At 33.3% G+C, this 14,211-nt stretch overlaps 1 protein-coding gene across 1 annotated transcript; it reads right to left on the bottom strand.

Moving 5' to 3' along the window:
• Window positions 1-206: 206 nt before the first annotated feature.
• LOC123538513 (uracil-DNA glycosylase-like) lies at window positions 207-13,894 on the bottom strand. The gene is made up of 8 exons (XM_053529706.1): window positions 13,807-13,894; window positions 7,275-7,668; window positions 6,884-7,044; window positions 6,686-6,733; window positions 6,287-6,462; window positions 2,793-3,094; window positions 1,023-1,099; window positions 207-365 (listed from the first exon to the last, which is right to left on the bottom strand). The coding sequence occupies exons 2-8, from the start codon at window positions 7,519-7,521 to the stop codon at window positions 207-209; spliced, it is 1,170 nt and encodes a 389-aa protein (XP_053385681.1). The 5' UTR covers window positions 7,522-7,668; window positions 13,807-13,894.
• Window positions 13,895-14,211: the final 317 nt, after the last annotated feature.

Raw genomic sequence — 14,211 nt, 5'->3', positions numbered from 1 at the left:
TATAGCCAAATATAATCTATACGCTACTTAAGAATATAGTTTGGCATACTTTTATGTATAGAGAATATTTTGAATGCACTCTATATACAGTCCTAAAATTCATTTAAGGGAATTGTATCTGAAGAAATGTAAAACGGATATAACTGCTCTTCCCCACATATGTTTTGCAATATTATCCTAATTGTATTGCAGATTGTGTAAATAGTTTAATAAACATATCGTCGAAGAGAAAGAAGGAAATATAACAAAATTCTCTCACCTTCTGAAGTGTCTATTTCATCGCTTGGTGGGAATATTTCTGGCATTAACTCCTGATAACATCCCCAGTTGTCTATATCATATACACAAAATATGATCTTGTCAACCTAAAGGAATTTAGATATATTTGTACAGAGTGCAATACGTGATACGTCGCATACTGATTGACGCCTTGATTAGGAATGACGTTTAAAGTCACACTTATTTATTTACGATATAAATCATTTAATTTATCCATAGCTTGCGTCAGGATGTATTTTTTCTTGTAAATGTAATATTGTGTTTTGCGAATCATATGAAAAGTAAAATGTCAGAAAATCCCATGCGAGATGGTAAAGTTTTATGAGACAATTTTCGAAAAACCCTCGAGACAAAACGCAGAAATTGGCCAGGACATTACTGTAATTGTCTCTGATAATCTATTTAAAGTGTAATAGACACAGAGGTCCACTAACGATGACAAATTAACGACCTAGTCTTCGTTTTGCTTTTCCCAATGTCTCTTCAGCTAATTTAGAATTCTTTCAAGTATATGATTTATCAAGGTGGTTCTTTCAGATATTTAACCATAAGGTCATTTATATATCTTTTTAGTAATCTGTTTTAAAAGAAAATTTTAAAGACCTTTATAATACAGAAACTTCAATGATTAACTCATATTTGTCACAGTGCATGGTGATCATACTTCCATATGATTTACCAACGGCCAAAAGCAAAATTCAGTGTGAACAGGGTAAGTAAAATGAGACATATTGAACACTTACTGAATCATTACTGCTATGTAACCGTTCCTCAACAGTTGCTGTTGATGAAGTCTGTGCGTCTTGTCTAACATTCATTTCTGTAAAATATGCCTTAGGGTGTTAAAATTTCTTTGTTATACGCTAGATAAATTTTACGTCTGGATAAAAAAGCCGAATTTAATTATATACATAATTAAGAAATAATATATCTCAGTTAGTGTTTTGTCGCTGAATAAATCATTGTTTGGAGTTCAGATGCGAAGGAATTATATCACGAGGGCGCAGCCAGAGTGATATAATAATACGCATCTGAACGTCAAACAATGATTTTATTCAAGCGCAAATCACTAAATGAGATATATTATTTCGATCCTAACACGTTACCAAGGACTTTAAAGTACATCCTTGACGGCATTCATTAAAAATTTGCCCGTTTTCAATCGGTTTCTTTTCCAGCACGCCGCTATGCCGTTTGACGTAATAATTGTGACGTCAGAACAGTGAATTGTTGTATAATAATTCACTGTTTTCAGCCTTCTTTGTTTAATAGGAAAATAAATCGGATCGTGTTGGAATGAATAATATATCGGATAATCTATATCATTTAGAGTGTCATAAGTTTAACTGTAGCTATATGGACCTCTATCATTAGAAATACTTGGTGTAAGATTTTATCAATAATGGCTATAATACGTACTTTTAATCTCCAGAGGCATTGCACATAAATATATTGGCTGGAAGAATCGAAAGCATCCAAACCAAATAATACATCAAGATCCCAAAAGACAACAGGGGAACGGGGACACTTTTATGACCGTCATATAGCCTTATGGAAGTTTTAAATTTCCGGTGAATGACAAATAACCAAATAATTTTCAGTTGTTTACAAAAATAATAACGTAATGATAGAGTCACACTGATTTTTTTTCTAACCAATCAGAAAGGAACAATTCTAATGCCTCAAGAATGTGTCTTACCAACAATAAACCAAAGCAATAGAAATTATTATGTGACTTCAATGAGCTTAACAAAACAATTTCTAGAGCAACTATTATTATGAAATTTATCGTTATGTTACATATTACAAGATAAGAAACTTGCAAAAAAAAAAAAACGATGCATATGAAGAGGTAAGAGATAAAACTAATTTTAATTAACAGCTTGTGAAAACTAATGACAAAATTTGACAGGTGGAAAAAGACTTCTGACCTTATTAAAAGTTTGCTGTTATGTTTACCTTACAGGCTGATATTCTAAAAAGGGCTCTTCTATATTGTAGTTTTCAACTCATAAAATTAGACAATAAAACTGACTGTTAACTAACTGTCGTTTTCTCTATTCAAGTCCTGTAAGAACTCCTTTTGTTTCAATCAACTCGCACTAATCAGAACCCTTAAACCACAATCTTGTAATTTGTTAAAATAAATCCCTTATTTTAAAGTATACATAGAGGAGTTAAGCACATATATTGGTAATCAAATTTTGATACATATTGTGTATTACAGTGATAAATAAAATGCCTTATTAGTTACGTGTCCTAAATATCGTAAGTCTACAACAGTGCTGAACGTGTTGAAAAAGTCATTATAATATACTATGAAATATGTTCTTAATATAGTAACTTGTGTTAACGTTTTTATCAGTGTATAAAGAAACAGAAATATACACAGCATTTAATAACTGTCAATATTAGAATATGTATTTCCAACCAATGAAAATTAATACTAAATACAAAAGGTTCTCTTATTTAAACAAAAAAGGTCATGAAGGCCAGCGAACACATACACATACCGGTAATATCATTTTGCCAACTGATAGGCGGTATTTGCCAATTGATAGGTGATTGCCAATGCAACTGTAAAGCCTGATTACAACTGGAAAATATGTTAGATCTGATAAACGGTTCACCCCTGGCAGCTGGATGGGAAGCAGTCAGTATTGTGTGTTTCCACGAATCTATTAAAGGGATTTTAGACTTGGCATGCGCACCGAGCAAAATAAAAACAACATGGTGTTGAGTATCACTGATTGTTTTGATAACATTGTCTGTAAGTATCTCCCATCCAAAGTGTTCATGGCTTAATGGTGTTTGTCTGAAATGGAAAATTAAGGACATAACAAAATAAGTAAACATACTTAACAGTTTTTACTTGGATAACAGTCTTGCCATAGTTCTATGTCAAGTAAGTCCATAGGACATTAGATTAGTGGCCCTATTTTCCGTCACTGTATAGGGTTTCATGACTCTAGGTGAAAAATATATGAACTTTATGTGTTTTTCACTTGGTCTATGACCAAAACTCTGGTATGGCCGAGTAAAATCCCAAACAGAACACCAGGTGTAAAACTTGTTATATAACAATAATCTAACGTGTAAAATTATAGAACAAATACGTTTTGAGATACGTGGGACACAAACTTAACGCCCTTAATGCATGTTTTGACTAAGTCAAGGGAAATAACTCTGGTTCTGCAGAGTAAAATATATACAAAAGAAAAAACTTCAAGTGCACTAAATTACATGCTGAACAGTTTCGGGACTCAAGGTGAAATATTTTTAAATTTATGAATATATTTTTCACTAAGTCAGTCACCTAAACTCTGTTTTGGATGAGTGAAATCTCAAACAGAACACAATGTACAAAATTTCAAATGTTTTATAACATCCCTCTCATGTTTTATGAGATAAGTCGAATACTTTTTGGAATACACGCGACAAGAAGCAACTTGTCCTTTATGAATATGACTACTTTTTATTAAAATCAAGGGCAATAAACATTTGTCTGACAGAAATCCAAAACAAAAAGAAAACAGGTGCATAACTTCATATGTTGCTTTATGTAATTGATTTGGGTTTTTCGGCGCACCAACACAGTATATGTTATATGGCGCCAAACAGGACTACACATTTTGGTTTCACATCTCATTTACATCTAAATAAAAACATGAGGTATGGAATCAAAATTTGCATACCTGCTGGAATCACGGAGTTACAGCAAAACCAAATGTTAAGACCCTATTAGTCGCCTCTTACGATCATGCCAGGGTAAGGCAGTGCTTCCAATTCTTTTCATACATAGATCGTCCCAGAACCACATGGGGCTTCATATGTTGAATAAATTTTGTGTCGCACGTATCTGAAAACGTATTTGACCTAAGGTCATTAAACATAACAGAAGTATTCATATGTTGAATAATACTTCTGTTATTTTTAATGACCTTAGGTCAAATACGTTTTCAGATACGTGCGACACAAACTTTTTTGCCCGTTTATGCATATTTTGACTAAGTCGAAATCTCAAACAACACCGAAGTTTCACAGCTTCAAATGCTGGATACTTTTTCTATAATATTTTATAGTCACTGAGTCCTAGATCAAATACATTTAGAGATACGAACGATACAAACTTTTAATGACAAGTCAAGAGCTACAACTCTGGTCTGGCAATGTGCACACCCAATGAAAACATTGTACTTCATGTGTTGAGTAAGAATCCTGTCAGGTTTGATAACACTAGGTCAAACACTTTTTGAAACATGCACAACACAAAATCAAACGGACGGACGGATAAGAGAAAAATCTGACTACCCACCCCTAAAACTTTCGGGAGGAGGGGGCACAATTGTAAAATCTATAAGATCGTTTATAAAGATAAAATAAGTAACCAAAATAGTAGCTGTCTGAATTTGATTTAGCCTTGTCATGAGTGGTAGTGTGCTGAATTCAATTACACTGGCAAGTTGAATGACTCTATTTCTTTAAACATCTTTTTCACTATATAAAGCAATTATATTTATTTCATACATGGAAGAGGTTTTGGCTAGAGCCACTGACCTTTCCAAAGCCAGCCAACGCGGTGGCTTTTTGCAGGTGATTCTAAGTCAGCGACCTTATAATCTCTCTGTTATAGGGTCCCACATTTGTAAAAATTATTATAATTATACAAATTATTGTGTAACAAGAAACGTAAAAAAATATTGAAAACAAATTCAATTTGATTTCTTAAAAATAAGGAAGGGAAAGTCACGTTCCAAATAATCAGCCTCCCAAAACTGCATCTCAAAACACGCACGCGCACAAAGTAAAATACATCTTCGCACTAGTGATAAGTTTTGTTTTACTTATTTGAAAATACAAAAGACCTTCCTAAAATTAGGGCTGGGACGATTACTCGGTTAATCGGATCCGATTAGAGGTTAAAGGTCAGTAATTCAAATCATTCTTTGTTTCATATAAAAAACGACAACTTCATGTCGTCTTTACGTATCTTTAGAGAACATCACTTTTTCCTACACCAATTTTTCATGAAAGTTCTATCACAAATTAACAAAAAAAATGAAAAGAAAATAGGGGGTTGAATAGTTCCTAGTGAAATGCCAGTCAGTTGTGGTCTGCTACCCTAAAAATGGCGCATATTTGCTCTCCTTCGCGCAATAAACACCTACTTCCGGTTTCGATCTGCAAAACTTGCCATGTGGGTTGTATGAACACGAAAACCGTCTCATTTCATGCAGAATGTATTCTAGTAGCGAAAAAGTGTGATTAAAGCACTCGTTCTACACGAATTTGCGCAGAAAATGGGAAAATTAGGATCTATTATTATGGACTTCTTTCTTCTCAACCACGGAAGCACATTTTCGACCGAATTACTGACCTTATTCCTAGATTACTAGGTGAAACCGGTTTCAATTTTGCAAAACCGGTAATCGCTCTGAAACAATAAACATCACGAATCGTACTTTATCTTTATACATATCTTTGACCAGCACATAGATCCGCAGTATATTTCCGCTAAAACACATCAACTGAACATATTCAATAGTCTCGGATTTGCATGTCAAGATATATTTAAAATAAAATACACCAAAATATGACTTATTAATTGTCATACTGTTTGCAAACGATAAAATCGGTAAGTTTCTAATGAAGTCAGCTGCTGGAAGTACCTTGATACGGCCGACAGGTAAGAAAACAGCATTTCAATATGGCGGCCGATTAACCGGTTCGATTCGATTTCAAACAAATGATTAACCGTTTCAAAATTTTGAAATCGTCCTAGCCCTACCTAAAATGTATAGCTTTATATATTTTCCTAATATAATGACTAGGATGAAATCCTGTGAAAACTTTTACCTTAATCATGATATTTATGCCTCACAGTGTATAATGAGAAATAAACATAAATCAAGAACAAATCTGAGCCTTTATTCAAAGCAGAATCCTTTCTGATAAAAGACAGGGGCCATTTCAACACATAAACACTAAAAGCAATCTTGTTACTTACCCAGCTGTAAGAATTGTGTTTAACAGCAAAACACCCTGATCAGCCCACATAGTTAGATCTCCATGATCAGGCTGTGTGAAGTTCACATCCGGATCATTTTGTAAACAAGTGACTATATTCCTCAGTGACGGTGGAATTGGACACCCAGCTGGTACAGAAAAGGCAAGACCACATGCCTGAAATGCGTTTTAAATTTGTGTATATTCCTACTGCTTCATCAATTCATAAGTAATTACTTGAACTATAAAGTTTGTCTATACATGATCGCCAAAACGAAGAAATGACTTAAATATAAATATATATATATATACTGCATGCTATTCAATAATCAAACTTGCTTTGTCTTTAAATGTAAAAGAATAGAATTGTGGAAACTTTTAAAAGAGGGTAGAATATTACCTTATTTCCATCTGTAAAGGGATCTTGTCCTAATATAACCACTTTCACCTACAACATAATCAACAGTTATCGTATGAAAATATTTTTCACGTTGGTTGATAAAGATATTACCAAATATATGCATATTTAATACTATAAGAACTGATAATTTTGCAAAAAAAGGTTTTATTGTTTAATTCAACATTCAAGTAAATTTACCCTATTAAGAGGTGTTAAATTCAGTGCTGTAAATATTTTCGTTGGTGCAGGAAATATTTGTTGCCCGTTTGCAAAAGCAGCCGTCAAGTTCTGCTCAGGTTGTACTACGTAAGGGGTAATATATGGTCCCCAAGAGGGTTCCGTGAGATACACAGACAAATCTAAAATTATAATATTAATCAGATATTTATTTGTATATCCCGAGTAAGAATCAGTGTTATTACAGTAATACTGAAAATTCAATTATTTTTTCTTTGTGTTTGTTTAATTTCTTTACTGATGTAAAAATATAATATTATAGCTATGACATAGAATAAACTTACTAATTATAATATTGAAAAAATACACGTGTAAAAACAATTGCAGTTACACAAATATTCAAAACACAAACTAGCATAGGGATTTGGCATCGCTGGTTGCATCGCTGGTTGCATCACTGGTTGCATCGCTGGTTGCATCACTGGTTGCATCGCTGGTTGCATCACTGGTTGCATCGCTGGTTGCATCACTGTTTGCATCGATGTTTGCATCACCGGTTGCATCACTGGTTGCATCAATGTTTGCATCGCTGGTTGCATCACTGGTTGCACAGATGTTTGCATCACTGGTTGCACCGATGTTTGCATCGCTGGGTGCATCACTGGCTGCACCGATGTTTACATCACTGGTTGCATCGCTGGTTGCATAACTGTTTGGGTCATCATTTTTTCTTATCTGGTTCTCTCTGTTATCAGTCCTCTATTGCTCCTTTTTCTACTGGTACAATTTACTTGTATTAGTTTTGTCTGAAAAGAATGGAGTTTGACTTTTCTGTATATTGTATTTATTTGAAAATCACTAAGATGTTTATGTACCTCATTACCATTTTATACAGCATACACATATTTCAATGTGGAATATTTCGCGGAACGGCTAATCATTAAAAGGTTAACTAGTAAAAATAAAAGCCATAACTATTGTGTACCTCAATGCAATTCATTAACAGCGAAAACCTTAATTTACATTTTGTCTATCAAAAATGGCATGTCACCTGTACAAAATGTTACTTTATAAACATTTTGCAGGCATATCAAAAATGATATATCAATATTTACCACATTTACACTTAAATTGCGCTATTAATAATATACTTTTGACCTATTTATAACACTCTGTTTGTAACAAAGCAAATGCCAAACTATTGAATAAGATGTATGAGACAAGGAAGTCCATAATATCCATTATTTGACAAAATAAGATATGTCTCGAAAGAATTTTTGTAGTAAATGCGCAGTACCTAATTATCTTTTATTTTTCTAAATTGAATACAGTATATTAATCTTAGGGAGAGATTTCTATTTGTCTAGTTATGTTAAAGCTACTCGCCCACAGTTTTGGTGAAATTTTCCAATAGGTTCATTTCCACCAAGTTTGGCATGACACAAATGATAATGTTGGTGAAAATAGAAGTTATTGGTTAAAATGCAAGAAGAATGTAAATTTTCTGCATTCTTTTAAAAGCGTTGCAACAGTTTACTACATTCTGCACATACATTTGGTTATTTATCTTGCAAAAAGCTTATGTCAATAAGTCATATTCAGAGTACTCACTTTTTATGGATTTTTGAGTGAATTTTTTTTTCGTCTAAAATGTATGGGTTAGTCCCTTTAACAGTCAAAATATAAATATAAAATTCCTGCAATTAATTCCAGATACATAAAGCCTGTTGGAAAATTCGTACTGACGTGATACGAACACAACGAAACTGATCTCGGTTGTTCTTTTTTCCCCAATATAATCTACGCATACGAATTATAAATCCGCCGGTCAGATTACTTGATTCAAATGAAATTTTAAATAAATTTTACATCCATGGTATTTTCATTATACACCCTGGACATTTGGCTTCAGGCCAAAACAATAATGATAAATAGTAGCCAATTTTGCCTGTTTGCAAATAGAGGATATTAATGAGTGTCTTTTCATACTGAATTTATTAAGCGAGTTGAATAAAATAATAAAGTGCGAGGTTCTGCCGAGCATTTTATCAATTTTATTCAACGAGTTTAAGGTTAGAGAACACCAATTGTTTTCCCATAGACTTCCATTATAACTTCATGGCGTGAACGGCCTTCCATAAATCGAAACATGTATATCCAATCACATTTTTTTCAAGAACTATCTTAGGTACACCAAAATATCGGACGAAAATATATGAATAGAGATACTTTATTTAAGTAATTTTCGTGTGAATGAGATGACCCCCTGTTTACATCCATGTAACGGCGTGAAAAATTCATTTGATGAAACCCTTTTTCAATACAAATAAAATGTAGCAAATTTTGTCAAAATGTATAATGAAATACTGTAAATGCAGTAAAAATATTCAATTTTGAAAAAAAAAAAATTTCTTGGGTTTGTTTACATGACTGACCAATCAGAAGCACAGACGCTACTTTATTCCCAGGTATACACTTACATCATTCCCTGTACTTTTTTTGAATTGGTGGTCTCTGACCTGTAAGCTTTTCCAGCCGAAACAAAAAAAATTTACTTTCTATAACTTTTATAAACAAGTCAGTTTGACCAACGCCTCCGATATTTTAAACGACGTCGACATCAAAGCTTTATTACATGTAGGTTAGAGACCACCAATTGTTTTCCCATAGACTTACATTGTAACATTATGGCGTGTACGGCCTTCCATACATCGATACATGTATATCTAATTACAAGTTTTTCAAGAACCATCTTAGTTCTACCAAAATATCGGACGAAAACATATGAATAGTGATACTTTATTTAAGTACTTTTCGTGTGAATGAAATGACCCCTGTTTACATCATTGACATGGCGGGAGAAATTCGTTCGATAAAACTTTTTTTCAATACACATAAAATGTAGCAAATTTTGTCAAAATGTATAATAAAATACTGTAAATGCAGTGAAAGAATATCAATTTTGAAAAAATAATCACTTCCTGGGTTTGTTTACATGACTGACCAATCAGAACGCACAGACGTTACCTTATTCCCAGGTATACACTTACCTCATTCCCAGTAAGTTCCCTGTACTTTTTTTAATTGGTGGTCTCTGACCTACACTAGTGTATCCACGACGTCAAACATGTGATAAAAAGGTATAAAAAGAAAACTTTTGCTCAGCATTAGTTCAACAATGTAACTGTCACATAGTGCGATACTCATTTTAAGACATCTATGGAGTGTCCATAGTGATTATAAATGGTTTCCTCACGATACTGATACGTTTTTAGCTTTGTATCGAGAAATATGCACTAGCATAAGAGGATTACAGAAGCGTGATAAATAGTCGGTTGGTCAGAGTGGTGACTTATGCCCTGGTTACATTTAATTTTATACTGCAATTTATTTTACTTCGTTGTTCATAGAATAAACCGTCTGACTTAGTGGGTCAGATATCTTCTGACTCTTTGAGTCAGACATGTTCAACCACATCTTATCTCAGTTTTCTTTGGCATAATGAACAAGGGGTAGTCGGATCCAGCAACAAGAAATATAAATAAACATCTTAAAGGTAGTTCTGTAAGTTCCTACAATGTAAAATTCAATTATGTCATGACTTTTTTCAAAACTTTAGAATATACTTAGAAAATATGGCAAATAAAAAGACAGGGTCGTGCGCTTGATTTTTTGCTAGATTGGTTTGAAACATTTTTACCTCACGCAAATTTTCATACAACTGGGAGTCTATAGGAAAATCAGAATTTTTACGACATTTTCGCGAATAGAATTTTTTTCTGCTACGAACATTTTAATAAAACTTCTCAAAATTATAAATAAACACATGATAATAAGATGGTGAAATAAAATGTATATGACTGTGTTTTTTAATATTTGCCCACGATTAAAGAGATCCACACATTCAAGCTGATTTTAAGACATTATTTGGAATTCATTAACGTGTGTCAATTGTTTTGTAGCATGTTTTATCTAAAGAAAGATGATTACGTTTCCGTTTTAATAGATTTACTTACAGATTGCCATTAATTCATAAAATGATTTTTGTTCCCTTATGTCGAGTCCAGGCTTTTTTTTACATTATCCGGATAAATGAGTAACCCCATTACTTCCGGTTTACCAAACGTGTTGAACTAATGTTAATAAGGATGCAAAGTCATATTCAACTGTGCATTAGAGTGACTCAAACATTTCCTAAAATCATTTATCTGTTAACGCCGAGAAATATGCATGAGTTCTGCAGAAGAAATACAGCTTGACTTTTTGAGTACAAAATTCTGCGAAAGAACGAATGGATGCATACTTCTCAATGTAAAGGTCAGACATTGTTATTGAAAGCCGGCTTTGGATTGGTTGAAAACCCGTAAGAGTCAATGAGACGTAAGCTGATTGGATAAAAAGGTTATGTTTACAATCATAAAATTTGTGTTAAAATTAAGCAATACCATGTTTTCTGTGAAATATGGAATATTTTACAAATGTATGGCTATATGCATGACTTTCTAATTATCACTTTAGAATAGTAGGTGTCAGTTGGTATTTTGCCTCTAAATTACACTCAACAAAGGTGGTAGGTTTGTCAGAAAAAATTGTAAGAAAATGGATTGAATAAGCCTATATAAAATTGCTATTTCTATGTATCTGAAATGCTGTCTTACTGAAAGAATCACATTTTAATGGTCATCTCTCAGTTTTAGGGCATGTGACAGGGGCATTTCTTATAATGGAAGTCTATGGAAAAAACAATAGCAGTGTCTGACCTAAAGAGAATTTTCCTACACTTGTGAATTAACTGAAAGACTTGATTCTGAAGAAAGATTTTGTTATTGTACACTCTTCTGTTGGATTGTTTTGGGAGAATCAAAGCCTCCTGGGTTGCTCAGCAATAAAATTACAGGAATTCAGTCCAGTAAGTAGATATTTTCAGTCATTATCACAATCAGGGGTGCTCAATATTGGCATTGTAAATATTTCAAACAGGTGATTGCATGTGATACTGGCAGTACTTTGTGTCTGCTTAGAGGCAGTAACTTCTTTGTGTGTAGGACATTAGAAGGGGTGGAGTGGAGTGTTAGATGAATGAATAGTTCTTTTCATAGATCTTTTATTTAGGTCTCTGGGCAGACTTGACCGGTTATGGTTCCATGAAGATTTTATGACAAGATTGTAGAATAAACTTTGTACTGACAGTGCCAGAGTGGTTACTGGTGGAAACTAGTAAAGGTATGACACAGAAAAACACATTCTTTTAGGCAGGCATAGCTTTAAATTTGCTCAAACAGCCTTCTACATTATTTATGGAAACTTTGTCTCTTTTTCTTGAAGCAATGACAGTCTGCGGGATGCCATTTTTGTCTTTTTTATTTGTCATTTTATGTGACTACTGATAATGTTTAATTCATTTCAGATGTTTTTCACTGATTCAGTTGCTCAAAAGCTAATTTGGAAGCAGGGGTAACATTGAACTTGAATATTAAGTTATCTTTAAGCTTCCTGCTCAAAAATATATGTCAAAAAAGTACTTGAAGAGACACACAATGTTTGTAATATAGGCTCAAGAAAAAAAAACACTGCCCCAGAATCACTTATTCTGTAAATGGTGTTGTTTGTGTGGTTCAGTTGGAATTCATATTACAAAATATAGTTATTTTACTTGTACTTTTAAGTGTTCAGGCCCCAGTTACATTATTTGGGCATTCTGAGGATCAAATGATAGTCTATGGTGTGCTGTTTTTGTTGGACAGAGCTGGAAAAAAGTATTTGTCATTTTAACAAAATGATTTCTGGATAGGTTCATACATATGTAAATAGCTTTCCAGCATGATGTAAATGTTTTATAACTTATTTTCAGTGCTGGTAATAGTGAGTTTGTCAGAATTGAATCTAGAAGTTATCAGAATTGGAATATTGGTACATATTAGAAGTGAATTATCTCCCTTTAATTGATTATAATTCTTATATTTTAACTTTTAACTGTTTCAGTAAAATATTTCGGGCTTGGCAATATTATTTTCATGCAAAAGTTGTTTGACAGACATTCTTAATTGTAAAAAAAATGTTCTAAAAGATGTATTTAGGCTTTCCATGGTCTCAAATTTGATGAACATAACCTAAAAATGGAACTCTAGGGATGCTTGGCAGCCATTTATTTAAGAGTAAAGCACTTCTCAAGGGTAAATTAATTTAATTTTCTTTGCAAGATTATGCTTCCTCTTATTCACAGTTGCATTTATTTTGCAAGTTTTTTTCTGTCTTTATTATGAAAGATGGTGGGATATGTTTGTGATACTGACAGGTAAGACCTGTTAGCCTTCGTATGTCATAAATCGATCTAAATAATTGAAAAAAAAAACGCTTGAAGATACTGAATACATCTAGAAAGATTTTGTATAAATCGATATATTTAATGGGCCTCCGTGGCCAACTGGTTAATGCCGCTGACTTTAAATCCCTCGCTCATCATCGTTGTGGGCTCGAAAACCTCACTCGGTGGTTAGAATGTTTTCATGCACAAAACCCCATAAAAGAATTCGTTTGTTCTATCCAGGTGTCCGTCCGTGCCGTAAATAACGACCGGAGGGACAAGTGGGGTCTTCGCTAACAATTATAGCAGAATATTCGCGATTTGGCCTTAAATTGTGTGGACGTGATTTTAAACCCAACATAATGAACTAAATGAATACAAGATATTTGAAGATTGAACATCACTTGATAAAAGTTAAACTGATCTTAAACATCCTTCACATATGTAAAGTTGTAAGTTCTTATGTCGAAACTTTATCATCAGTGTATGATTCCTGTTTTAATATTCTAATTAATTATTGTTTCTTTGTTGACTTTACCAAAATATCGCAATGTGTTGATGTACTATTTAAGACAACAATTTCTGTGCTTCATTAAACCAACAATTTAAGTTACGAAGGACTTCAAAATATTTTACTTACGAATTATATTTTATATCCTTTTCACGTCTGTGCTTGAGGTAAACTGCGCAGTTAATTGTTAATTTTGAATAAAGAAATATGACAAGGGACTAAAACTTCCGCTTTCCCGGACGAAGGGAAATAAAGCGCTATCCTATTTCCTCCTTTCATAAAAGTTTAACTACATTTTATAGAGATAATACCTAAAATTCTACATTATGAGTGTTCATATTATAACACTGAAAACAAATTATAATACTAAATAGTTTTTAGAGTTAGTTAATTAGTTAGTTAGTAGAACGTCCGCTTCGAGTGCGGGAGGTCGTGGGTTCGATCCCCGGCCGCGTCATACCAAAGAAAAATGGTACCAGTAGCTCCCTTGCTTGGCGCCCAGCATTAAAAGGGAAACTGGCCTCTTCTCTCATA

The sequence above is a fragment of the Mercenaria mercenaria genome, chromosome 18 (genome assembly GCF_021730395.1).
Source record: "Mercenaria mercenaria strain notata chromosome 18, MADL_Memer_1, whole genome shotgun sequence".
Lineage (NCBI taxonomy): Eukaryota > Metazoa > Mollusca > Bivalvia > Venerida > Veneridae > Mercenaria > Mercenaria mercenaria.
Note: the sequence above shows the minus strand (reverse complement) of the source record. Positions and strands in the feature narration are given on the sequence as shown.

Excerpts from the sequence above, each read along its gene's own strand:
- LOC123538513 (XM_053529706.1), bottom strand. The coding sequence starts at position 7,521 with ATGCACCCAGCGATGCAAACATCGGTGCAACCAGTGATGCAAACATCT. Across the intron at positions 3,095-6,286 it reads AACACAATTCTTACAGCTGG|ACAAACACCATTAAGCCATG; the intron begins GTAAGTAACAAG and ends TTTCCATTTCAG. Across the intron at positions 1,100-2,792 it reads TTGGCAAAATGATATTACCG|AAATGAATGTTAGACAAGAC; the intron begins GTATGTGTATGT and ends CATATTTTACAG.